Raw genomic sequence first — 23,504 nt, 5'->3', positions numbered from 1 at the left:
TGTTCCTCTGCCTTTAGAGGACAAGCTTGTGGCCCAGGAGCCAGAGGAGACGGTCCCTGTGGGGGTGGGGCTGGCTTGTGACCCTAGGCCGGGCTTGGGACGGGTGAAACGGTGCTGGGGCCCCCGAGAGCTGCCAGCTGGTATCACCCACCCAGAAAGGACCTAAGGGCCGCCGCCTCCCTAAGCTTAGCAGACCCCAACTCCCAGCTGCCTCCAGGCCCTGCCTGCTTCCTCAGTGCCTCACTCAGGGTGTTCTGTGCCAATCTCTGCTGCTTTACTTGGCTTGGCCACCTTGTGCGTCATCCTCATGCGACACTGCTTTGTCAGAGCTAAGGAGCATGGCATGTTGGGGGGCGCAGGAGCTTTAAATAAGGGGGCATCTCTTCAGATGAAATGGAGAAGCTCCCCACCTGCTAGCTATGGGCCCTTCAGTCAGAGTTTGGGGCATCTGACTCCTGCTGGGAGCCCCTGGAGCAGGGTGGGATAGTCCTGGGCCAAGGCCTGGATGTGCCCCAAGCTTTGTGGGACGGCCTGAAAGAGTTTGGGAACCTGGGGCTGGGTGAGGTGGCTACCATTTCCAGGGGGACATCTGACCCCTGTGGGAGCCCTTGGGGCAGCCAGAGCACTAATCACGTTGCCCCCCATCCTTCTCTCCCCCCCAGGCCTTGGCTTATGCCTCAGAGGATGGTGTACTCACTGAGGCCATGATTGATGCCCGCGTGAAGGATGCCATCCAGCAGCACCAGCAGAAGATGGAGTGGTTGAAAACAGAGGGTGTGGAAGGCAGCAAGAGCCAGCCCCTCCCTTTCTTCAAGGAGAGCCTGGTGTAGGGCCGGAGCCCCAAGAGCGCCACGGAGGCGAATCACGCCGGGCCGGGCCTGGGCCGAGCCTGTGCCCCTTCCCCCTTCCCTGGGAGGCTTTTTAAATAGTCCCCGAGAGCCCCTCGAGGCGCGTCATGGCAGGAGCCACATTAAAGGGTCTACCTGGGGCGACTGCTCATTTTTGGGCCGGGGTCTTTCCCTCAAGTGCCAAGGCTGAAACCTCTTAGCAGCCCGAGGGCCCCGAGCTGGAGCCGGTCTCGTGTCCGCCTTGCCCCATGGGCCTTCCACCAAGGAAAAGACCTCCGGGCCTCAGCTCAGGCAGTTTCCTCCCCCAAATCTAGCCAAGGCTGCTCCTCTGCCTCGATGTGCCCAACTGGGGAGGAAGGAAGGGCATCCAGATGGCATGGCCCTCTCCTTGTATGGGTGACATGGTGCCTGGGAGGGCCCACAGTCGCCAGCACATTAAAAAGATTAGACCTCAGCTCTCCTGCCTCCGTCTGCTTTTTTTTATTCTACTCAGTTGAGGGCCCATGAGCTGCTGTAGGAAGTCCTGGTTCCATACGTGCCCCTTTGGGCCTCCTGCGGCAGGTCAGGATCGCTGAAGAGGAGGCCCTAGGCGGGCCTGAAAGCCCGGCACCCCGCTGCCCAGCTCCCCTCCTTGCCTACTGCCCCCACCTCTCTGTCCCTGCGGTTTCCTCCTCCCCTCCCAGCTAAATGCAAACTGGTCCTTGAACTCCAGAGATCAGTAGCCCTCAGTGCTTGAAGATGGAGGGACCCCTGCTTGTGCCCCCAGAGGCTCCTGTCCTAGCTGCTCGCTCGTCTGGAGCTTCTGAGGGAGGGTTTCCTTGGGAAGGTATGGAGTGGAAGGTAGCCATCCCAGCCACCAGGAGCCACCTCTGGACCTGGGCCAAATAAGTGACCCTGGGGGCTTGTGGGATTGCCGTGAGCTTCCTTCTATAAATTATGGATGTGTGAGCGGCCCCAACTGGGCCCCACAGCCAGACTTCCTGCAGGGAAAGGAAGGGGCTTTGGGCAGCCATGGGCCAGGCCCAGAACTGAGGCTTCTGGTTCTGTCCCCCTCCCGGATTTCCTCTTTCTCATTCCCCTGCCCTGGGGAGAGGGCAGTGCCCATTAACTACCCTCAGTTCAAATGAAAGCAAGGTGCCCTCCAGTATGAGCTCCCCTAGTAGCTCATCCCAAGGTCGTCTGAAAATCAGCAGAAGAGATTGCTGGGCCTGGTCCCTCCCAGACAGGGATCTGGGCAACCGATACCCCCTGACTGATGTCTCTGAGAATCGAGGGAGGGGCAGCACGCTGCTAAAGGGGCAACAGGAGGGAGCAAGGATCTGGGGGCAAGGGTGACCTCATCCTACCTAGAAATCCCTCCCTTTGTGTCCAGGCCACTGGCAAAAGCTGGCAGTGCCCACTCCTCACCTACTGCTGGGCCCAGGCAGGACCTCAGACCTGCCCCAAACCCAGGATAGAACCTATATGGGCTGAGGGCCAGAGATGGCACTGGGTGTCAGCCGCCCCTGCTCCCTGCCATAAGGCCACCCCAGGGGGGCTTTTGGGGGCCCATGTTTGGCTAGGGCTAACCCTCCATGGAGAAGCCCGAAGCCGCCAAGCCAAAGGGCAACTCCCGAGTCCAGGCAGGCGGCCGATGGCCGAGCCCTTGGCGGGCGGAAAAGCAGGATCCCTCAGCTAGTCCAGCCTGGTCTTCAGAAGGGTCCCAGGCCAAAGCAGCCGCTCATCCAGCCTCTCGCCACCCTCCAGGGAGGGGGGAGCTCACTCCCTCCCGAGGCAGTCCATTCGCCTTTGGGCCAGTCCTCCCTGTTTCTCCTTAAAGTAGCCTCTGCAAGCCTGATCTACTGCTCCTGGGTCTTCTCCCCGGGAAAGGAACACTCCCAGTCCTTCCCATTTACTGCTCCTGAGGCCCTTCCCTAACCAGGGAGCTTCCCTCTGGTGTCCCAGGGCCTTCCTAAAGTGCGCTCAGGACTCTGGCTGGACCCGACCGGCCCAGGATGCGGGTGCTGGACCATCACCTCCCGCCAGGCCGCCTCTCAGGACGGCCTGAGGTCACATCCAGCCCCTGAAACCTGCTAAGCTGGCTAAGACACTTGTGTTTGCCTGTTTCCTCATCTGTAATGTAGGGATTACATGGAATGAGATCTTATGGCAAGCCCAGCAGTCAGTGCAGCCTAAGTCAGCGGGAGCTGGTGCATCGGTCTGGGCACACATGCATCCCTGCCCCCGCTGCCCAGCCCTGTCCCCCGTCCATTTTGTGCCCTTCCTGGCCTTTGAACCGGAGGCTGAGCCCTGACATTGATGTCGTCTTCCCGTCCCGTGCTCCTTCTGGACGAGACCTTTTCCGCCACACCAGATGGCTGCCCCCTTTACTAAAAGCACTGAATCCTGTCGGGCAGACTCCTCCCCCCAGCCCCGGCTTGGGTCTGCAGGAAGTAAAAGAAGAGGCGGACTCGGGACGTGCCCCAAACGTTTTTACTGACTGAGGCAACCAGGCCCAGGGAGAGGAAGGGGTGAGGTGGCGATGGGCAGGCTGGTGGAGGTGATCACAGTGAAAGGCCTCGGGGGCCTGAGGCAGCTCTGCTCTGGGCCTCCAAGGGCGCTCGCCCCTCCACGGGGCCAGTCAGGCTCCCGGGACACCCCGAGGAGCCTTGGCGTGCAGACGGCGACCAGGCTGGGCCCGGCCTCCCCCTCGCCAGGGTGCACTCTGTGCAGACACGGAATGGCCAGACTTTCTTCCTCCTTTCTGAGTTGTTTCCTTTCACGGGAACCGTTCCTTCCCTGCCCCATCACTCTCTCCCTCAGGACCACAACCCTCACCTACTGTGCCGCTGGACCCCTCGTCCAACGGCGGGCCCCGGAGCCCGCAGGACAGGGAAATGGAGCTGTCCCCTGCTCCGGCTCCTCCGGACACCCCCATCCGCTACCTCCCTTGCCCTCCGGCAGCCCAGGCCCTTGCTCCTCTCTGAAGCCCTGACACCTTCCCCTGGGAATCGGCTCCCCAGACAGCCTGACAAATGGACACGAATGTGGACAGGAACCACGCAGACGCTGGCCGTTACAGAAGTAAGAACGTGAGCCCAGATGGAGGAGCCGGCCAGAGACGATGAGACCGATGGATGGAGTGGGCCGGGGGTGGCCAGAGGAGACAGCCCCCAGGCCCTGAAATGCCGGATGAAGGGTCAGGGAGGAGGATGGAGACTGACGGCAGACAGCCAGGTCCTCTCTCCTGAAACCAGTCTCCTCACACTCAGTGCCCTCTTTCTGCCATCGACCAACACCATCAATTTTTAACAACCTAAACACCGTGGATCACCCCCACACATACACACACACACACACTCACACTCACACTCACACACTCAAATACACACTCCCCTCCCTGCCAGGGATCCCAAGTCACCCAACTGCTGCCCCCCTCTCTGGCTGTAGCACCTTCCTGCCCAGAGCTCGTAGCACTTAGAGGAAGGGGAACGCCCTACTTGATGCTGCAACCGTTACCCCTGCCATCGCCCCCGCTCCGATGTTTCTTCAGGGATTTTCAAGCATGGCATTCCTCTCCCAATTCTAGCTTGGGAAACTGAGGCACAACCTAACAAAATAGCCAGGGAGTCCCAGGTACAAGGGAGGGACCCCCTCTCCATGTTTTCCCCTATCTCTCTGCTGAGCTATCCCCCCTTCCCCAATTTTCTTCTTCCCTTGCCTCTCTTTGACCTCCAGTCAGATGATCCCAGCTGAGCACAGGCCCTAGGGGGCCTCCATCCCATCCCCTCCCACCCCAAACCCTATGCCCCTAAAAAAAAAAAAAGAGAGAGAGAGAGAGAAAAGACACAGCACCTTCTTCTGGGAGCCCCACCCAAGTGCAGGATGACCACCCAGGCAGCAGACATCCTGGGCCCAGGGGCCAGGAGAGGGCTGGGACCCCAGAGAGGCGCTGTCCAGGGTCTGGGGGCAGGAGACGGGGCTGCCCTGGGCTTGGGCTGTGGAGCCTCCTGAGGGTGGGGGAAGGGTTCATAAGCAAAGATCCTTCTTACATATGTACAGAGGTCCAGTGCTGGGGCCCAAGCAGGCCAGGGTCAGGGCCAGGCCGGCTCCTGGTCCACATAAGGTGGGCCCTGCCAGCTGTAGGTCCATAGGGCGTGGCCCCAGACCCCAAGGGATATAGCCATAGACACTGGGCAGCGTCCACCCTGTGGTCCAATGGTCCGTCCATGTGTCCCAAGTCCCTCCGTGGGCTTAGCCAAGCCAGGGGCAGGGGCTCAGAGGTGCCGGGGGCTGGGGTGGCCATTGTGGTAAAGCTTCTGTTTGATGTGCACCATGTTTCCTGTGGGCTCCTCATACGGCCGGTGGGGTCGTTTCCGGAAGTCCTTCAGACTACAGAATTTGGGGAGCCAGGACCATGAGTTGTCTGCAGGAGGGCGAGGAGATGGAGGGAGAGAGGGAGGAAGAGGGTCAGAAGACAATAACAAGCCAAAGAGTGCGATATAATCATCCATAGAATACAACATAACAATCCATGGAGCGCAAAGCAATAATTCATAGAGTGCCATGTAGAATACAACGTAACTGGGCCAGCTAGGGGGCGCAGCGGAGAGAGCCCCAGCCCTGGAGGCAGGAGGACCCGAGTTCAAATTTGACCTCAGACACTTCACACTTCCTGGTGTGTGACCCTGGGCAAGTCACGTAACCCCAATTGTCTCAGGAAAACAAAACAACAACAAAACAAAAAGAATAAAACGTAACTATCGGTACAAGGTAATATAACAATCGAGGAGCAAAATGTAACAATCCATGGAATATAAGGTAACTAACTCCATAGAACACAATGTAACTATTCCTATAAAGTAATGTAACAATCCATGGAATGCAATGTTATAATTCAGAGAGCCATGTAACAACGTGACAATCCATAGAATACAATGTAACAATGCATAGGATTCTGAATAGAGCCCAACCTCTTGGAGGCGAGGGATTGTTTCCGGTTTGGGTTTGTAGCCCAGTATAAGCAGTTAGTGAACAGACTGAACAGATCCACAGGCTGGATTCAGAAGTAGCTCTGGACAAAATTCAATGGCCCGCTTGCTTAGTCCCTGGAGCCAAGGTCCAAAATCTATCGTGTGTGTGTGTGTGTGTGTGTGTGTGTGTATGTGTGTGAGTGTATGTGTGTGTGTGTGTATGTGTGTATATGTGCATGTGTGTGTGAGTGTGAGTGTGTCTGTGTCTGTGTGTGAGTGTGTGTGTATGAGAGTGTGTGTGTGCATATGTGTGTGTATGTGTGTGTGAGTGTGTGTGTATGTGTATGTATGTGTGTATGTGTGTGTATGTGTGTGAGTGTGTGTATGTGTGTATATGTGTATTGTGTATGTGTGTGAGTGTGTGTATGTGTGTGTATATGTGTATGTGTGTATGTGTGTATATGTGTGTGTATGTGTGTATGTGTGTGTATGTGTGTATGTGTGTGTATGTGTGTATATGTGTATTGTGTGACTGTGTGTATGTGTGTGTATGTGTGTGAGTGTGTGTATGTGTGTGTATGTGTCTATGTGTGTGTATGTGTGTATGTGTGTGTATGTGTATATGTGTGTATGTGTGTATGTGTGTATGTCTTTATGTGTGTATGTGTGTATGTGTGTGTATGTGTCTACGTGTGTATGTGTATGTGTGTATGTGTGTATGTGTATGAGTGTATGTGTGTGTATATGTGTGTATGTGTGTGTGAGTGTGTGTATGTCTTTATGTGTGTATGTGCGTGTATGTGTGTGTATATGTGTATGTGTGTGAGTGTGTATGTGTGTATGTGCGTGTATGTGTGTATGTGTGTGTGTGTATGTGTGTATATGTGTATGAGTGTATGTGTGTGTATGTGTGTATGTGTGTGTATGTCTTTATGTGTGTATGTGCGTGTATGTGTGTATGTGTGTGAGTGTGTATGTGTGTATGTGTGTATGTGTGTATGTGTGTATGTGCGTGTATGTGTGTATGTGTGAGTGTGTGTATGTGTGTGTGTGTGTGTGTGTGTGTGTGTGTGTGTGTGTGTGTGCGCGCGCGCGCATGAGTGTTACTCTATTCATATTTCTGGTAAAGCATCCACAGGTCAGTTAACCAGGCACCATATGCACAGTTACATGGGACACCATACACGTGGAATACCCCTAGCACTTAGCACAATGCCTAGCACATAGTAGGGGGTTAATAAATATTAGATGACTGATTGATCCCTTTGGAGACAGGTCATATTCAGGGAACAGTCTCTCCCATAAGGGTTAAAGAGGAAACTGTGGGTACAAGGGAGTGGCAAACATCCCAGGGACCAAGACGGAGCGCTGCCCTCCCAAACCGGCCCTCCAGCCCTGGATGAAGCGCATCTCTGGCCCCACGACTGGCCCCTTCATCGCTAAGTCTCAGCTCTTGGATCTCCAAGTCTCCTGAGTCTCTCTCCGTATTTCTAGGCCTTTGATTGCTCAGTCTCTTGGGATGGTTGCAAACAAAATTTCTAAACGTTTCATATTGGCCCCTATTAAATTTTCCATCCTAGCTCAACTGTCCTGCCAGACATTTCCTATAAACAACATGCCATGTCCTACCTCTATGTCTTTATATAGGCTGTGCCCCACCCCCCTTTCACCTCCATTCATAACTGGAATGTATTCCCTCCTCACTACCACCTCTTAGGATCCTTTATTTCCTTCAGATTCTAATTCAAGCCACCTCCTCCTGGCAGTCTTTCTAGATTTCTCCCTCACCCAGGGATAAATGGTTTCTCTCTCCTCAGATTATCTTGTATTTGTCTGTTGGGCTTCTGTGTACTTCAGCAGAAGCTAAGTGTCTCGACCATAAGAGATCAAAAGTTGGAAGAGACTTGGAGGTTATCTGGGCCAACCCTCTCATTTTACAGATGGACAAACTGAGGCCCAGAGTAGTCAAACTGAAAGTGAATAACGGGGCTGAGATTTGAATCCAGGTCCTTCTCTGGGTTCTAGCATTCCCCTCTTTCTCTATGACGGGTTGTTCCGCTCTGTGATATTTTTTCACCAGTGTCTCGCATGGTGCCTCAAACACAGGAGCCATTTACTAAGTGCTGGTTGCCTTGACCTAAAATAGTCTGCTGAGCCTCCGGCCCCCATCCCTCCCGTCCGCCTTAGCGCTCACCAAAGCGGCGACTGGCCCTCCAGGCCCGCACAGCGCAGTGCAGGACCCCGTCCATCCACACCAGGAACCAGCTGATACAGAATCCCAGCAGCAGCCCCAGCATCAGGTCAATCTCCTGCTTCGTCACGTTGTCTGTCACAAAATAGTTCTCCGAGGAGTCGACCACAGACTGGTCCCCGTCGTAGGGGATCACGTAGTGGATGTGGTGCCTGATGTGGTGGGGATAAGAGCCACAGTGAGGAACAATGGGACAGTGCAAGAAGCTACCCTTGACCCCAAGATATGGCCTGCCAGGGGCTCCCCATGATCCAATATGGGACTTTGTGACAAAGACCACAGTAAGGGATGGTGGGAGGGGAAAGTTTGGCCATGCCTCCCATATATGGCCTGCCAGGGGCTCCCCCTGATCCATATGGGACCTGGTGACAAAGACCACAGTAAGGGATGGTGGGAGGGGAAAGGTTAGCCATGCTCCCCCAGATAAGGCCTGCCAGGGGCTCCCCCTGATCCAATATGGGACCTGGTGATGAAGACCAAAGTAAGGGATGGTGGGAGGGGAAAGTTTGGCCACGCCTCCCAGATATGGCCTGTCATGGGCTCCCCCTGACCCATATGGGACTTTGTGACAAAGACCACAGTAAGGGATGGTGGGAGGGGAAAGGTTGACCATGCCCCCCAGATAAGGCCTAGAGGGGCTCCCCAGAATCCAATAAGGGGCTTAAAAGTAAGGGCTTCATTAGGGGAGGGGCTACATCGCACCAGAACTCCTCAGCTCCTTTCTCCCCTGACAAAGAAGCAAAGGGGAAGTCAAGACGGTCTCCCAGCCAGTAGGAATCTCCCACTGTGGTTTCCCCAAACCACCAAGACCCTTCCTTTCAGCATAGAGACACCCCACCCTGCAGAAACTCTCCTCAGCACAGAGAAGAGACAGCCCCTTCAGTACAGAGGGCGCGCATCACAGAGATCCTCTAGACCCAGAGGTGAGAAGGCCCTTTTCTGGTCACCCCAACGGCTAGTGCCCTCACTTTTCAGAGGACCTCTCCATTTGAGAGACCTCTATATAGTCTTCCTGCCCCCCTCTTTAGACCCTGTAGGGAACAAATACCATTCTTTGCCTTCCTTTGCACCCTCGCCACTTAACACAGCGCCTGACACAAAATCAGCGATTAAGAAATGCCCGCTGACTTCCTTTCCAACAGAAAAGTCCTCTTAAAACGCAGCCACCAGAGACATTGTTACTCAGCCCTGAGACCCCTCGGCACAAAGCCGTCCTCAGCACAAGGGCCCGTCCTCGGCCCAACCTCCTCCACCAGCTGGGAAACTCCCGTCAGAGCAAGAGGAACCCACCGATGGCACAAGAGGAGCACGTGGGGCAGCCTCCAGGACTCTCCAGGGACCGGGACTGCACCGGGAGGCGGGAGAGAGCCAGGGCGGCCGTCCCCGGCCCAACTCCCACCTCAGGCCCTCTCCCCTCCAGCTCCTTGAGTCTTCAGAATCTCAGGCTTCTGAATTCTCAATACCAAGAAATGTCCCGATGAGACCAACAAATAAAGGGAAACGGATGCTTTGGGTGGGGGAGGGGACAGAGGGTAGCTGGGCCTGTGATACACATACACACACAGTTACACACAGAGACCTTCACAATCACACAATACCAAAGCGCGCACACAAAGACCAAGAGTTCCAAAGGCAAAACAACCCCGATATACATGGATCTAGCCAGCACGGGGCTGGGAAGCTCTACAGAGAGGCTCTGGAGGGTAAGTCGAGCCACAGAGAGCCTTTCTGGTACACACACACTCACACACACACATACTCACATACACACATTCATATACACACACATACACACAATCTCACACATACACACACTCATACACATACACACATACACATACACACATTCATATACACACACAATCACACACACTGACACACATTCACACACACGTGCTCACATACAGATACACACACTCACATACACATTCACATATTTACACACACACACACATACACATACACACACTCTCACACATACACACACTCACACACGCCATTGCTGAGCCACACAACGAGAGGCAGTCACTCAGAGGCTCCCAGGGCCGGGAGGAGGCCCGTGGAGTTACTGCAGCCTTTGGGAGGGGGCTGGGGCACCACAGCGGAGCCATGGGCTTTGGGGGAATTCTCAGAGTCACACGCCAGCTCTGAGTCATCCCGGCCCAGCCTGTGCTCTGCAGCCACCTAGGCCTGAAGTCAAGAACCAGGACCCAGGCTGGTGACACAGAGGGCCAATGAGAAGGAGGAGCAAAGGCAGTGAGTGGAAGGAAACCCAAAGGGAGCCGCCCAGACACTCCCTCCAATGCTCCCTGGAACCAGAGATTTTCCAGAGCCGAGCTTCCAGGCGGACAGCTCCCCAAGCTCCGGGATTACTGGCCCGCTCTCCTCCCAGCAGCCCCCACACCAAGTCAGCCCTTCAGCTATCCTCTGTCTCTGACCCCCAGCCTCCTAGCTGGGGTCTGCTGGCAGCCTCTCTCCCCTCTCTAATTCAACCTTCCCATAATCCTCAGGCCCAGGGAGGATCATGGGAGCTTTTGCAAAAGGGCTTCGACCAGCTCCCCATGGCCCCTCAGTCTGCCATCAAGCCCTCGAATCTTGCCCCTGCCGATTGCCACCTCAGATTCCATCTTGGCCAGAGCAGCCTCTGCTCTCCATCTAAGGGAGACGCTTGCGTGCTTGCCTGGAAAGAATCATGTCTGATTAAAGGAAGGAAAAGAGCACTGACTTTGGCTCAAAGCACCTGGATTCAAATCTCTGCTTCTTACCGCCTCAATGGACCTTTCTGGACCTGTTTCCTCATATGTATTTTTTTTATATATACAATTGGAGTTAAGTAACTTGCCCAGGGTTACACAATTAAGACTCAAGTGTCTTGAGGCTAGATTTGAACTCAGATCCTCCTGACTCCACTGCGCCATCTAGCTGCCCTCCATGAGGTGCCTTTCAGCTCTCCATCTATAAAGCATAGCTCAGGGTAGCTAGGTGTGCAGTGGTTAGAGCACCAGCCCTGAAGCCCTGAAGTCAGGAGGACCTGAGTTCAAATGTGGCCTCAGCCACTTAATACTTCTTAGATGTGTGACCCTAGGCAAGTCACTTAACCCCAACTGCCTCAGCAAAAAAATAAATAAATAGATAAAGCATAGCTCAACTGTCCCTCTGACGTGCAAAGCATTTTCCAACCCTTCTAAATGTGTGAATTCATCTCTTGAATTTTCTCTAGATCGTAATTCTCTCACCCTTCTCCCTAGCTCCATAACTCCCAGAGGCCATCTGTATGCAGTTGTGTATGTCAGAAGGACCTGAGCTTAAGGCAGCCACAGGCAGTTCCCAGCTGTGTGACCCTGGGCAAGTGTTTAGCCCTGTTTGCCTCAGTTTCCACATCAGTCAAATGAGAGAGAACGACAATAGTGTCCGGACAGGATAAACATCAAAAGATACAATATTTCTAAAGCTCCTGGCACATATTTCCAGCCTTCCTGTCCTTTAAGGCCCAGCCTTCTCCACGAAGCCCGGAGGACTCCAGCAAGAACGGTCTCTCCTCCGGCCCTCGCACTCAAATCTTCGTGATTTTCTAAATCATCAGAATCTCAGGGAAGGCAGAGACCTTAGAGGGTTCTGATCTAACCTCCAGGCCTATGCAGGAATCTCTTTTCAGATGCACTGGGGGGAGGGGATTTTCCAAGCCTCCTCCTGAATACTTCCAGAGAGAGATAGTACAGTCCATCTGGAGGCAGCCCCTTCCACTAGGCTCTCCACAACTTTCACCCATTGCTGGAGCAACAAGGTAGTGCAGTGGTTAGAGCGCGGCGTCCTCCAAGTGTCAGGAGGAACTGAGTTCAAATCCAAATTCAGACACTTAATCCACCTTTCACCCTTTGCTTCCTGCCCTGTAGGCCAAGCAGAGTGAAGCTAACCCTGTAGATACTTGGAAATCCTGATCATATTGTTTCTCCTCCTGTCTCTCCCCGGACCCCTGCCAGCAATCCCCAGGGCCTTCAGCAGATCCCAGCTTTTCCACAGCCTTTCGTGAGTGTGGCCCAGAGCTAAATCCCAGCATTTCAGACCAGCAGGCCCCTGTTCCTAAACCTTCACGCTTCCCCTCGCTGGCCAATCCTGGGGACACTGAGGGACTCCCCAGGGAAAAGACATGTTGGGAGAGCCCCCTGTGCTGGACAGACAGAAATTGACATCCCCCACCAAGTCTTTTCTTCTCCTGGTTAAGCTCCCTCAGTTTCTCCAGGTGAGCTTTATAGGTCATGGCCCCTCACCATCCTGGCTGACCCTTTTGGACGTGTTTCAGCTTCTAAAAATCCTTCCTAAAGGGTGGTACCCACTACTAGGAACTCAGTTCTTCGGATGTAGCCTCCTTTAATCTGTATACTAGTTATCTCCATGCAGCTTGAGATCAACTCAGTGTGTGTGTGTGTGTGTGTGTGTGTGTGTGTGTGTGTGTGTGTGTGTGTAATTTTGCCTGCTTTCAGTCAACCAGAACCTCCTCTGATCTTTCTCCTCCATATGAACTTTTGCTGGATCCCTCCTTCTCTCAGCTTATATATAATGTGTGAAGTTGATTGTTTGAACCCAAGTATATAACTTTACATTTATCTCTAGGAAATTTTCTGTTAGATTCCAGCCCTTTCTTCAACCCAATCTGTCAAGAACTTTTGGACTTTTAGATCTCAACATGGGAGAAATCACTTTAGAAATTATCTAGTCCAACATGCTCATTTCACAGATGGAGAAACTAAGATCCAGTGAGGTCATTCATGTGACTTGTAGCGAGCTACAAAACTGAGTCAAAAAAACTGAAATCAGATTCTTTGACTACACATCCAACACTGCCACACCTAATTTTGTACCATTTGAAAATCTCCACCTTTGTCCCAAACACTGAATAATACCAAAGCCAGATGCCCCCAAATCTCTCTACACACACAGCTGCAACCAGAAGGCCACCCTACACCAAAATGAGATCTGAGCCATCAACCAACACCCTTTGTATTGGATTATTCAAGCCATATTCCTTTGCTGAATCCACAGAAATCCCTTCCTATGGGTTAAATCACCTTTTTTCTTTTTTTCTTTTTTCCTGAGGCAATTGGGGTTAAGTGACTTACCCAGGGTCACACAGCTAGGAAGTGTTCCGTTTCTGAGGTCAAATTTGAACTCAGGTCCTCCTGATTGTGTCAATAAGTCAACTTTCAAATGAGACAGTGAGCATCCTATGGGATTAGACATCTCTTTGACCCCCACAGCTGAATGGGGATCAGCTGACATAGCTAGGTACTCAGCAGAAACGAATTAACTTTGGTCAAATGAGTAAGAAAATGAGATGATGAAAGCTAACAGAGAACACAGAAGGTGCCCCCTAGGCATTTCCCCTAGGGGGAAAAAAAGCAAAGAATTGGGTCTTCCTAGGAAATATAAGGGTGGACTTTTTCATAATAAGAAATAAAGGAAAGTACTGGGGCCCAGCCAAGAGGGATGAGAGTGGGGCAGCAGATGGCTCAGACCCTCTACCCCTGGAGGCCATTCCCAGCGCCTAATTCAGCTCTTCCCCCACTCCACACTGGGAGACCTGACCTTGTCTATCTCCAGGGAGATAAGTGCCATATCAGATTGTTTTTTTTGTCACAGAAGTTCATAGTAATGGCCTCCCCGATTGGGGGTCAAAGTCACAGATGCTGGAGGCTGGCAAATATCAGATGAATAGGTTTGGACGACCGTGTCCACACAGCATGCTTTGGCTGATTACCACTGGTCTGGAATGAGAGAGGGAGGGCTATCTTCCCAGGGATGTGAACTCATGCCGGAGTATGGACGAGGCATATGTCCAGGAGGGAACTGGCCATGGGGAACCTTTCCCTAAGGGGAATTAGGAATTCAGGCCTGGACTCCCACTCCACCACTAACAGATCTGAATCCAGATGAAATGGGAATGGTCCCTCAATTCTCCCCTAGGCTTGAAATCTATGAGGGCAACTAGGTGGTGCAATGGATAGAGCACTAGCCCTGAAGTCAGGAAGTCCTGAGTTCAAATTTAACCTCAGACACTTAGCTGTGTGACCCTGGGCAAGTCACTTAACCCCAATTGCCTCAGCAAAAAAAAAAAAAAAAAAAAAAAAAAAGGAAAAAAACAAAAGGAAAAAGAAATGTATAGGCAGCTATGACAGATTTAAAGAATCAAATCAGGCCTTAACTTCTAGTCATCCTTCTTTGCCTCCAGCCCAAAGGGCCGCACTCTGGGCCACTTAAGTCCTTCCAGCACCTCTCATCTCCACTCCATCATTCACCCGAGGTGGTCAACTTCCCAACATGCAGCTCTCACCATTTCCTCTGCTCACAAAACAGGCCAGGTGCCAAAGCTCTCAAGCCGCCATTGAAGGAAGATCTTCCAAAATCTAGTACCACAATCTGGCACCCAGGTCCACAACCCAAACCCCCCACCCTACCCTGATCCATTGTCTGGGGAACTTCCACCCCCTTCTCTCCCTTTGGCTCAATCCCATGCCTCCTTCCAGGGCCAACTCCAGGTCTCCATCCTGATGGCTCAGGAACAAGTCCTATGGGGACAAAGCACCCTGCCACCAGCCTTCTGTGTGGGTCTGAGGCTGTGTCCTGCCAGCTCCCCGAGGGCAGGGGCTGAATCACTGACCTCTGGCTTCCCATAAGGCACCGAAGTCATCACTAGGTGACCCTAGCATCCTAGGCCCAACAGTCTGGAGCCCGAGGGGCTTCGGCAAGCATTTACGGGTGCTTATTTTACAGAGGAGAGCCGGGAGGAGCGAGATGCCCGAGTACAGTCGTGGCCTAATGCCCAGGGCGGGCTGCTGGGCACCCCCTGCATCCCCCTTTGCTAGCCCGGGGGATGCTGGCCATACATCCATCCTTGACTCAAGCTCAGGAACCCGGGAGGCCTGGCACTGCCAGGGGCACAGGCCAGAGTCACTTTCCACTCACCCCATGCGAGCACAGGTCACCAGGTCATAAGTGCCCCGATCCCCAACTGTCAGTGACCAGCAACTGACCAGCGAGTCCAAGAAATACAGTTTACAGCCAGGAAAAGTCAAGAACCAGTATCAGTAACCATCCATAGCCAGCAGCCGACAGCCCTGTCTGTCCTGATCCTTTGGGCTTTGGAGCCCTCGTCCCTGGCATATAAAGCCAGCCGGGCCTGGCCCTTCGCTTCAGTCCCAGGGGCTCCAAGGTGCTCCTTGAATACATATCAGGTCATGTGTCCCGGCATCCAGGGCAACACCGGCAGGCTGGGGTGGGCCTCTGAACCTTCCCGGAGCCCTGAAGCAAACTTCCAAAGCTACTGGCCCTTACCAGCCCAAGGAAAGCTGGGAGCAGCTTTTCAGGCTGGGACAGAAGGATCCCCGGATATGGCCGTGGGCAGGAGAGGGCCCAAACTGGCCGCTTACTTCCGATTCCTCATAGGACCAACTACATTGGAGTTTCTGCACTTTAAAGAACTGTTGGGGGAGGGGAGGAGTCTCCCCTCCTTCAACTAGATCCTTGCGATGAGAGTCTGGGTCAGATTTCCCCCCTCCCCCCGCAGGCTCAACTCCCTCCCTCCTCCTCTCAGGCCCTCAGGCCAGACTCTGGCCCACAGATCTGCCCCTAGACCCTCACCCCCCCCCCCTTGACCCGGAGGAGTGGTTGAGGCTAAAGGAAGCCCCTGCCTGAGGGCTCCCGCACTCAACTTCCTGCCGCTGCCCAGACCCCCTGGCTCTGGCAGCTCTACCCAGCAGGCTTTGTGCTGAGGGTCTGTGCCCCCGGGCTTTGGGGGCTGTTTCTGGGCACTCGGTGTGTCAGGGACCGTCAACGTGTGACTACAGGCTCGTGTCTGGGGACGCGTCCGTGCGTGTGCAGGTGTCGGGCGTCTGGGTGGCCCCGGGCCCCGCGTGGGCTGTTTCGGGAGCGCCCGGGGCCCCGCTTGGGTCGGAGCCCGGGTCAGGGCAGAGAGCGGAGGGAGGCTGGCGGGCGGGGGCGGGAGGCAGGCGGGGACGCGGGAGCAGCCCCCGCGGGGACTTACCTGCCACAGTTGCAATGACAGACGCGGTCCTCGCCCCGCAGGTGCGGGAGGATGTAATTGTGGAATCTGTCCAGCAGCGCGTTCATGTCCATCAAGCAGGCGATGGCCTGAAAGAGCCCCGAGCCCCCCGCCCCCCGCCGGCCCGGCCCGTCAGCGCCCCCGACGCCCTCGGCCTCCGCCTCCCGGCCTCTCTCCCTTCCTCCCGGGGGCGCGGGACCGCGGGACTCCGAGCCGGGAGCCAGGCCCGGCCCCCAGACCCGCCGAGGGGCGCCCGCGGCCAGGGGCCCTGCGCAGAGCCAGAGGCACCCAGAGCCCCAGGAAAAGAGAGAGAGAGACACCTGGAGAGACAGCCAGGGCCAGGGCCCGGCGCGCGCGCACACACACGGCACAGGGCACACACACACACACACACACACACACACACACACACACACACACACACACACACACACACACGGGCACACACACACACGGAAACACACACACCCCGTGGCAGGCAGGCAGGCAGGCAGGCAGGGAAGGCAGGCAGGCAGGCAGAGAGGAGACACGCAGGGGGAGCGGGGAGCGCGCCAGGCGCGGAGGGCCGGCCACAGGGCCCGGCGCTCGCAGGCGCAGACACAGGCAGCCAGGCAGCCAGCAAGGGACACGCAGGGACAGAGGACGGGGGCCCCCGGCCGCCCGCGGGGGCAGCCATCCCCAGCTCCCCCACCCACCTCCTCCCGCGCCCCGCACCCTCCGCGCGCTCACCATCACTACAGACGCCCCCAGAATCATGAAGATCATCGTGTTTGCGCTCATGGGCAGCCCGCAGGGCCGGCCCGGGCCGGAGCCCCCCGCGCCCACCCCCTCCCCCGCCCCCACGCCGCGGCGGGGGGAGCCCCGCAGAGGTCAGAGCCGCCGCCGCCGCCGCCGCCGCCACCGCCGCCGCGGACGCCCTCGCGGTGCCTCTGCGTCGTCCGCGGCCGTGGCGCCGGCAGTGTGAGTGAGTGTGACAGGGTGAGCGTGTGCCTGCCTCTGTGTGTGTGTCTCTGTGTGTGCGCGCGCGAGTGTGAGTGTGTGTGTGCCCGTGTGCGTGTGTGTGTGTCTCCCTCTCGAGCCCGGCCCGCGCCGCAATCCCGCCGCCCGGGGGCGAAGGGGGAGCCGGGGGGAGGGGGACCGGGCTGCGGGGAGGGGGCGCCCGCCTCCGGCCCTCTCCCCCAGGCCCGGGCCCCGGCCCGCAGCCGCCGCTGCTCCCCGCCCCCTCCCTCCAATCTGTCCCCTCTCCCCCAAATCCCGGCCGGGGCCCCGGGAGGGAGCGGAGTGCGCCGGCTGAGGCGTCCGCGCCAGCGCAACGCCCCGGGGGGCCTGGGGAGGGTCTGGGGCGGGGGAGGGAGACGAGAGTCCCGGAGCAGCCTAGATTGGGGCTCTCGGCCCCGGCGGCAAGGTGTGGGGGATTGGGGGGGAATCCCCTGGAGCCCAACTAGGCGTCAATGGGAGGGGGGCCAGAGGGGAGGCGGCGGGCGGCCCGGCCGCAGGAGCCCCCCACCTCTGCTCCCGCACATCCCGGCTCGGCCCCGATGCGGCGAGCTCACAGTCCCCGCTCCCATCTTCTCTGGTCCGACACTTCCCTCCGCTCCCCGGCTCCCCCCTCCCGGGCCTGCTACTGCCGCAGCAGCGTGGGAAGTGGGTGCTGAAGCCGAGTCCGGCAGTCCGACCCTTGGTGCTCCCTGCTAGCCGGCGAGGACGCCCCGCTAGATCCGAAGCCAACCGCCCAGAGAGAGGGTCCCAGCATGGAGCCGGGTTACCCTGCAGCCGGGAGGAGGGACAGGTTTCTTAGGGAGCAGTAGGGGGACACCTGCTGTCTGTCCTTTGCCAAGGAGGGGAGTGACCCGGTTTCTTGGTCTCTAGAGCATCTGGGGGAGGAGGACGGCCGTGTCCCGGCGCTTCGCCGGGGCTGTGACCTTGCCTCCACCCGACGAGCCACCTAAGTTGACCGGGGCCATCCAGGACTTTGAACACATTGGTAAAGGGCCCCGGCAAAGCCCTCCCTCCCGCGCACCCCAACCCTCCGACGGGGGCTCGGAAAAGGAGTCGGAAGCAGGACTAGGGGAGGAGGGGGCGGGGGCTGGAGGGGCAAGGATGTCATTCCCACAGGAATCGCTTCCTTCCCCCTCTCCCTCCAGGATCCAGGGTTCACCGCCTTGTTCTTCCGTTTTCCTGCCCCACTGCCCCTCCCGGGGCTCCGGACTCCAGGGCTTGGTCGCGTCACGACCTTAAGCGGGGAGTGACAGAGTCTGGATGGTAACCCCGACTCCCAATCCAACTCCTCTTCTCTGCAACTTGTTCAATGGCTGCTATCAGAACCTCAAACCTCAGGGGCCCCGGAGCGCCAGGATTTCTTCCCGGCTTTCCTGTCGGGGCCAATAAAACGAGGCAGCAGCGAAATCCAGAGAGCAGCTCCGACGCTCCCACTCTCCAGCCTCTCCTCGGGAGAGCAAGAGCCCGGTCTCAAGCGCTGGGGGAAGACCCGGACTGAGCTCAAAGAACTGAGTAAATGCTCGGGGATGAGACTTCTGGGAAATGTGCAGGAAGAAATTAGCAAACTCTAGGGCAGGGAGATGGGCTCAGGGTACAGACCAGACCGACATGGCATGGAGTGGGCTCAGGGTACAGACCAGACTGACGTGGCATGGAGTGGGCTCAGGGTACAGACCAGACCGACGTGGCATGGAATGGGCTCAGGGTACAGACCAGACCGACATGGCATGGAGTGGGCTCAGGGTACAGACCAGACCGACATGGCATGGAGTGGGCTCAGGGTACAGACCAGACCGACGTGGCATGGAATGGGCTCAGGGAACAGACCAGACTGACATGCCATGGAGTGCGCTCAGGGTATAGACCAGACCAACAGTTACAGAGCACTCTCCCCATTACCAGCCTGGGAGCAAAGCAATGCAATTTTCATCCCATTTTAGAGAGGAAACTAAATTTAGGAAAAGGGGAGTAGCTCGAAGTGGTGGTATTCTAACTGAAGCAGCCAGAGAGGGTGCAGTGGCAGAAAATGGAAATGCCAACTTGGAGAGACCAGACCAGCAGAGGATGAGGGAGGGCAATGCCAGCAGAACAGAGAGCTGCAGAGCTCCCCGGCCATCTTACTTCTTTGGCCTTATGTCCCTTTTAAGGGCAGCATCTGGAGCTTGGATTGGGATGGATTGTGTTGGCAGTCAAGGCCAAGGGCTGGTTCTGAAGACCTCTCCCCCAGAGAGTAGAGAGGGCTGAGCAAGGAAAACCAGGATGAGAGACTTGAGAAGCCAGCCCTTAGTGGGCAAGGTTAAGTGTTAGCTACCCACCCTCCAAAGAGCCTGCACCGCCACCTTAGACTCCAACCAAGAACACTGAAGGTTCTCTTCTTACCCCCAAATCTAAAAATGCTGGAAATGCAAGCCAGGGCAAGAGTGTTCCATTGGGCTTGGGAGTGCAGAAATAAAGTCACAGGTTTATTATTTAATTTATTAAGTCAGGAATTTATTACCTCAAGAGGTAACACAGGCTGACACTATAGACAGAAAATAGGCGAGCTTGTATTCAACAGATCCGGCAAGGGTTATTTAAGGAAGACAAGGCATTCTGAGGCCCCATCTTGGACCTCTGGGAGGTGGATGCCAAAGACACATCCACCATCCCCCGTTCCTTCCACGGGCTCTTCAGCAAACTGCTCCTCACATTCTCTTCTGCAGCCTTGGGAAGAAGGAGGAGTCGGACCCCACTGTGGACCAAACCCAAATGGGTAGAGCACCAGGGCTTTTGAATCAAGGCCATCTTCCTGACCAGTGTGGTTTCAGTAAATTATCCTACTCTGTCATCCAGCACGAGGGGAGCATCTTTGTTGCTCCGAGCAGCAAATAGGTTCTATACGAAAAATGTGAAGAGACTTGCGGCCAGAATGAAGTGAACAGAGCTGCCCTACTGGGCCCCTCCACTGATGGGGGGCCCCGGAGCTCTCCAAGGTGCTGAGGAAGCTTTTGTGGAACAGGCACCCGATGGTGCCCAAGGTGCCTCCTTCCTGCTTGGAAGATTTTCTTAAGTCACAAAACAAGGAGCCCTTCTGGGAACTTGTTACTTTTTTTAAATTAAAAGCAAAACAAAACCAACCACAGTAAGGTTTGCTCAGAGACTGTGCTGAACTTCCTAGCACACCAAGACCAGTTTTGTCCAACAGCAACATTTCTGAGTGAAGAGGAGGAGGGCATCCCGAGGGCCTGGGTCCCTGGCCAGTCAGAGCAGTAGCTCTGCTGCTGTGCCCTACTCACTAATAAATCTCCTTTTTCAGAACCGATCCTGATTCCAGGCTTCCATCATACAACCTCCTCTTAGTGCAACATGACTGGATCCAGGTTCAGAAAAAGGGAGTGATGAACTGGTAGAGGACAGCACCAAGTTCATACCTAGTAATAAGAAACACTCCACTGTTTCATTCAGGTCTTTGTATACTCCAGCCAATTACAGTAAAGAAAAATGCACAACTATAAAGAAATGAGTAAGCTGGAAAAAATACAATATAAACCTTATAAACCTTTTTTTTCCATTGAAAGAAAAAAGATCCTCATTATAATTAATATCCCACTTATTAATAAGGAAAAGTGGGATAGAAAAAAAAAACTTGATTTTTTTTCATATGGCCTTTATGTATCTCTCTCTTCTTATTTTATATGTACAATTTATTTTGGGTAATACTGCCTCCTTCTGGCAGAATACCTGAAAGTAAAAACAAACACGGTGAAGGAAAAAAGTATTAACAAAAGGAAGATTTGAAGGTGGTCTTCAGGGAGAGTAGGGAATAGTCAGAAAACTTGACCCACATGCTTCGTTCAACTCCAAGGCCTGGGAAAACAGGGCAGGCATCAGTAAAAGCAGACCGTGTGGAGGAAAGTCCTGCTGCTTTTCTCCTCAAATTCCTGTAACAGCTCATCTATCTCGTTCTCCATGTCTTCCGTGTGTTGTATCTAAAGGAAAGGAAGAGAGTAAAACAGACAGGCCATCTTAAGGGAGAAGCTGAAGACTGGGGGGGGGGGGGGGGGGAGAGAAGAGGGGGAGGGGGCAAACAAGGCAGTCTTGGGATCACTTCAGGCCTCCAGACAGGAGATTTGGAGCTGGAAGCCACAGAGGGCCTAAAAAGCCTGAAGTGCACCACCACCTCAGTTTGCCCCTCTAGATGGCAAGAAGAATGATCCATGTTTTTTCTTCTGCACTTGGATCACTCTTCTAAATGCACAGAGGGAAGGTCCAAACACAGGCAAGGCAGGGAGCTAATTGCTCAATATTCCTTGTCAGTCAAGTACACCTACTACAAGTGCTGGTACACAGCTCCTTGGGGAGCCTGGAAGGCCCTGGAAAGTTCTATTTCTATCTGACAGGGAGCTACACAATCCTCCATCAGAAGCAAAATCAACCAGGTTCAATGGTATATTCTACTTTCTCCAGACCAGTGTTTTAGCCAAAACGTTGATGCAAAGCAGCAGCTTTAGCACATGCTCTGCAGACACCTAGGACCCTCTATACGTGGAAATGATGAGGCCGAGGATGGCGTGAGGAGTGCTTTACTGTTTCTACATGCAAGGCCAAGAAGAACAAGGGCCATGCAGAGCTCCAAACCTGGACGCTATATATAAGGAGTAAGCAGATCCAAAGGGATACTAAGCCAACTCCTCCATTGATCAATCACAAACTTCTTATGCACTATTTCTTGCAAAGCGTCAGATTGACAGAGTAAAATGTGTGCAGGAAGACCAAGGAAAGGACTATTCCTTCCTTATTCTGTCTCCTCCATTTCAAAACTCCAGCTCTGCTTTCTAGGATCTTCTTTCTTAATAACAAATAGCATCCAACTGGAGACTTTAACTCCCTGGAACAAAGTACCATAAATAGCAAGAAAATGAACACCTGCTAAGGCCCTAATTGGCTCATCTCACTGTAGAAAAATGGAAAAATTTTGTGATATCCCCTTTTAAAACAGCTGGTTCCTATCAGAAATCTGAAAAGTCGGTTTAGGAATCTGGCTCCATGGAAATGACCAGCAGTAGGTAGGCTCACACTGCTTTAACATCCAACCCAAGTGTGTGGGCAAGAAACACTTGATCCAGAAACACATAGCAGAAAAGGGGTCGAGGGGGAAGGAAGTGTCTTTAAAAAAGAAAAATCATTTTCATATATTCAAGGGAAAAGACAGCTAGTTCGGAAAGAAAATATTTCTACTACTTTACAAATAGTTTACAAAGCTGATAAAAAATGTGGCAAATTGAGACAAAGCTTCCACTGTTGCTGCATTGATAGGGAACTTGCTTTGAGTTCAGATTAAAGTCTTACAGACAACTGCTTTGTGAAATCCAATTTTTTCTACAAAATCAGAACTGAAACCAAGTTCCAGGGACAAGGGACAGCATGACATAATGCTGGCCATAGATGTAGGAAATCAGCCACCTTCAAGGCCTATCTCTCCCCCACCCCCAAATACACACACAATAGCTCTGAGATTCTGAGCAAAGTCACATAATCCCCAAGTGACCCCAAGCAACTCCTTAAAACTATAAAAAACAAGTAAGCTGTCTATCGGAATGAGTGAAAGTAATTTCCATTCCAGGATTTCCTGTATGTTAATGAAATCACACCTCAGGACAAAAATGAAAAATAAAAAATGCAAATTGTACTTCTGGGCATCAGTGCAATATTAAAGCTCAATCACAAAAAACATTCTTAAATCTGAACACAATGCATGACATGATCAGTGCATGTGATACACTGATCTTACATGTTCTTGGGCAAACATCTATTCAGGAAGGAACAATTTCTTGTTCTTCCAGGAAAAAAAAAAAAAAAAAAAACCACAAAGATTCATTAATGCTTGAATAACTGGTCTCAATTTCTACTTCAAGTACAACCCCTGAGACTGGATGTGTGAAGTATTAATATGCAAGTGTGGAGTTTATTTCTAATAATTTTACAGTTTGTTCGTTATAAGAACTTGATACTATACCAATAATCCTCTAAAATAAACATGGACATTATTTTCTTTAAAAGTACAAAATGTGCTCTATCTTATAAACTGGCAACCTATAAGGTGACAAGGATTTGCCAAGTGTTTCTTGTCCTGCTGAAAGTTATATACTAAAACCATTATGCAACCTAGCAGGCTATCTGCACATAGTGGATTCTGCTGAAGATGAATGGGAATGACAAGAGGGTTCTGGGAAATGTAGATCCTGGAAATCAAGGCTCCTGAGCATTCTCAGTCCAAAGCTCAAAGGATACTTACACACTGACAGAGCTCACAAATGAGAAAGGCTCCAAGAGTGGCTTCTTCATGGTTGTCCTGAATGTCCACATTAATCACATGCACCGGCTGGCAGGTCTCTTGCTCTCTGGAATTTAAATCTAAT

At 53.7% G+C, this 23,504-nt stretch overlaps 3 protein-coding genes across 4 annotated transcripts in view; 1 reads left to right on the top strand and 2 right to left on the bottom strand.

Annotated features, from left to right (window-relative positions):
- LOC141564275 (ATPase family AAA domain-containing protein 3) overlaps window positions 1–1,302 on the top strand; it is a 59,495-nt gene extending 58,193 nt beyond the window's left edge. Inside the window, exon 16 of the mRNA XM_074306579.1 lies at window positions 663–1,302. Within this exon, the coding sequence (XP_074162680.1) occupies window positions 663–830 (168 nt within the window). The 3' untranslated portion in view covers window positions 831–1,302. The remainder of the gene's footprint in view (window positions 1–662) is intronic.
- Window positions 1,303–3,254: 1,952 nt separating this feature from the next.
- Window positions 3,255–18,716, bottom strand: TMEM240 (transmembrane protein 240). The gene is made up of 8 exons (XM_074302574.1): window positions 18,711–18,716; window positions 18,440–18,583; window positions 18,266–18,340; window positions 17,615–17,874; window positions 16,837–16,975; window positions 16,090–16,196; window positions 7,995–8,203; window positions 3,255–5,253 (listed from the first exon to the last, which is right to left on the bottom strand). The coding sequence occupies exons 1-8, from the start codon at window positions 18,714–18,716 to the stop codon at window positions 5,105–5,107; spliced, it is 1,089 nt and encodes a 362-aa protein (XP_074158675.1). The 3' UTR covers window positions 3,255–5,104.
- An 851-nt stretch (window positions 18,717–19,567) lies between these two features.
- SSU72 (SSU72 homolog, RNA polymerase II CTD phosphatase) overlaps window positions 19,568–23,504 on the bottom strand; it is a 42,770-nt gene continuing 38,833 nt past the window's right edge. The window contains exons 4-6 of one of the 2 annotated variants that reach the window (XM_074306573.1): window positions 23,381–23,499; window positions 20,931–21,074; window positions 19,568–20,826 (exon numbers count right to left, since the gene is read on the bottom strand). In XM_074306573.1, coding sequence (XP_074162674.1) covers window positions 20,973–21,074; window positions 23,381–23,499 — 221 coding nt within the window. In that variant the 3' untranslated portion in view covers window positions 19,568–20,826; window positions 20,931–20,972. Of the gene's footprint in view, window positions 21,075–23,380; window positions 23,500–23,504 lie in introns of both variants that reach the window. The other variant, XM_074306572.1, reaches the window with a different exon arrangement.

This window comes from Sminthopsis crassicaudata, chromosome 3 (genome assembly GCF_048593235.1).
Source record: "Sminthopsis crassicaudata isolate SCR6 chromosome 3, ASM4859323v1, whole genome shotgun sequence".
NCBI lineage: Eukaryota > Metazoa > Chordata > Mammalia > Dasyuromorphia > Dasyuridae > Sminthopsis > Sminthopsis crassicaudata.
Note: the sequence above shows the minus strand (reverse complement) of the source record. Positions and strands in the feature narration are given on the sequence as shown.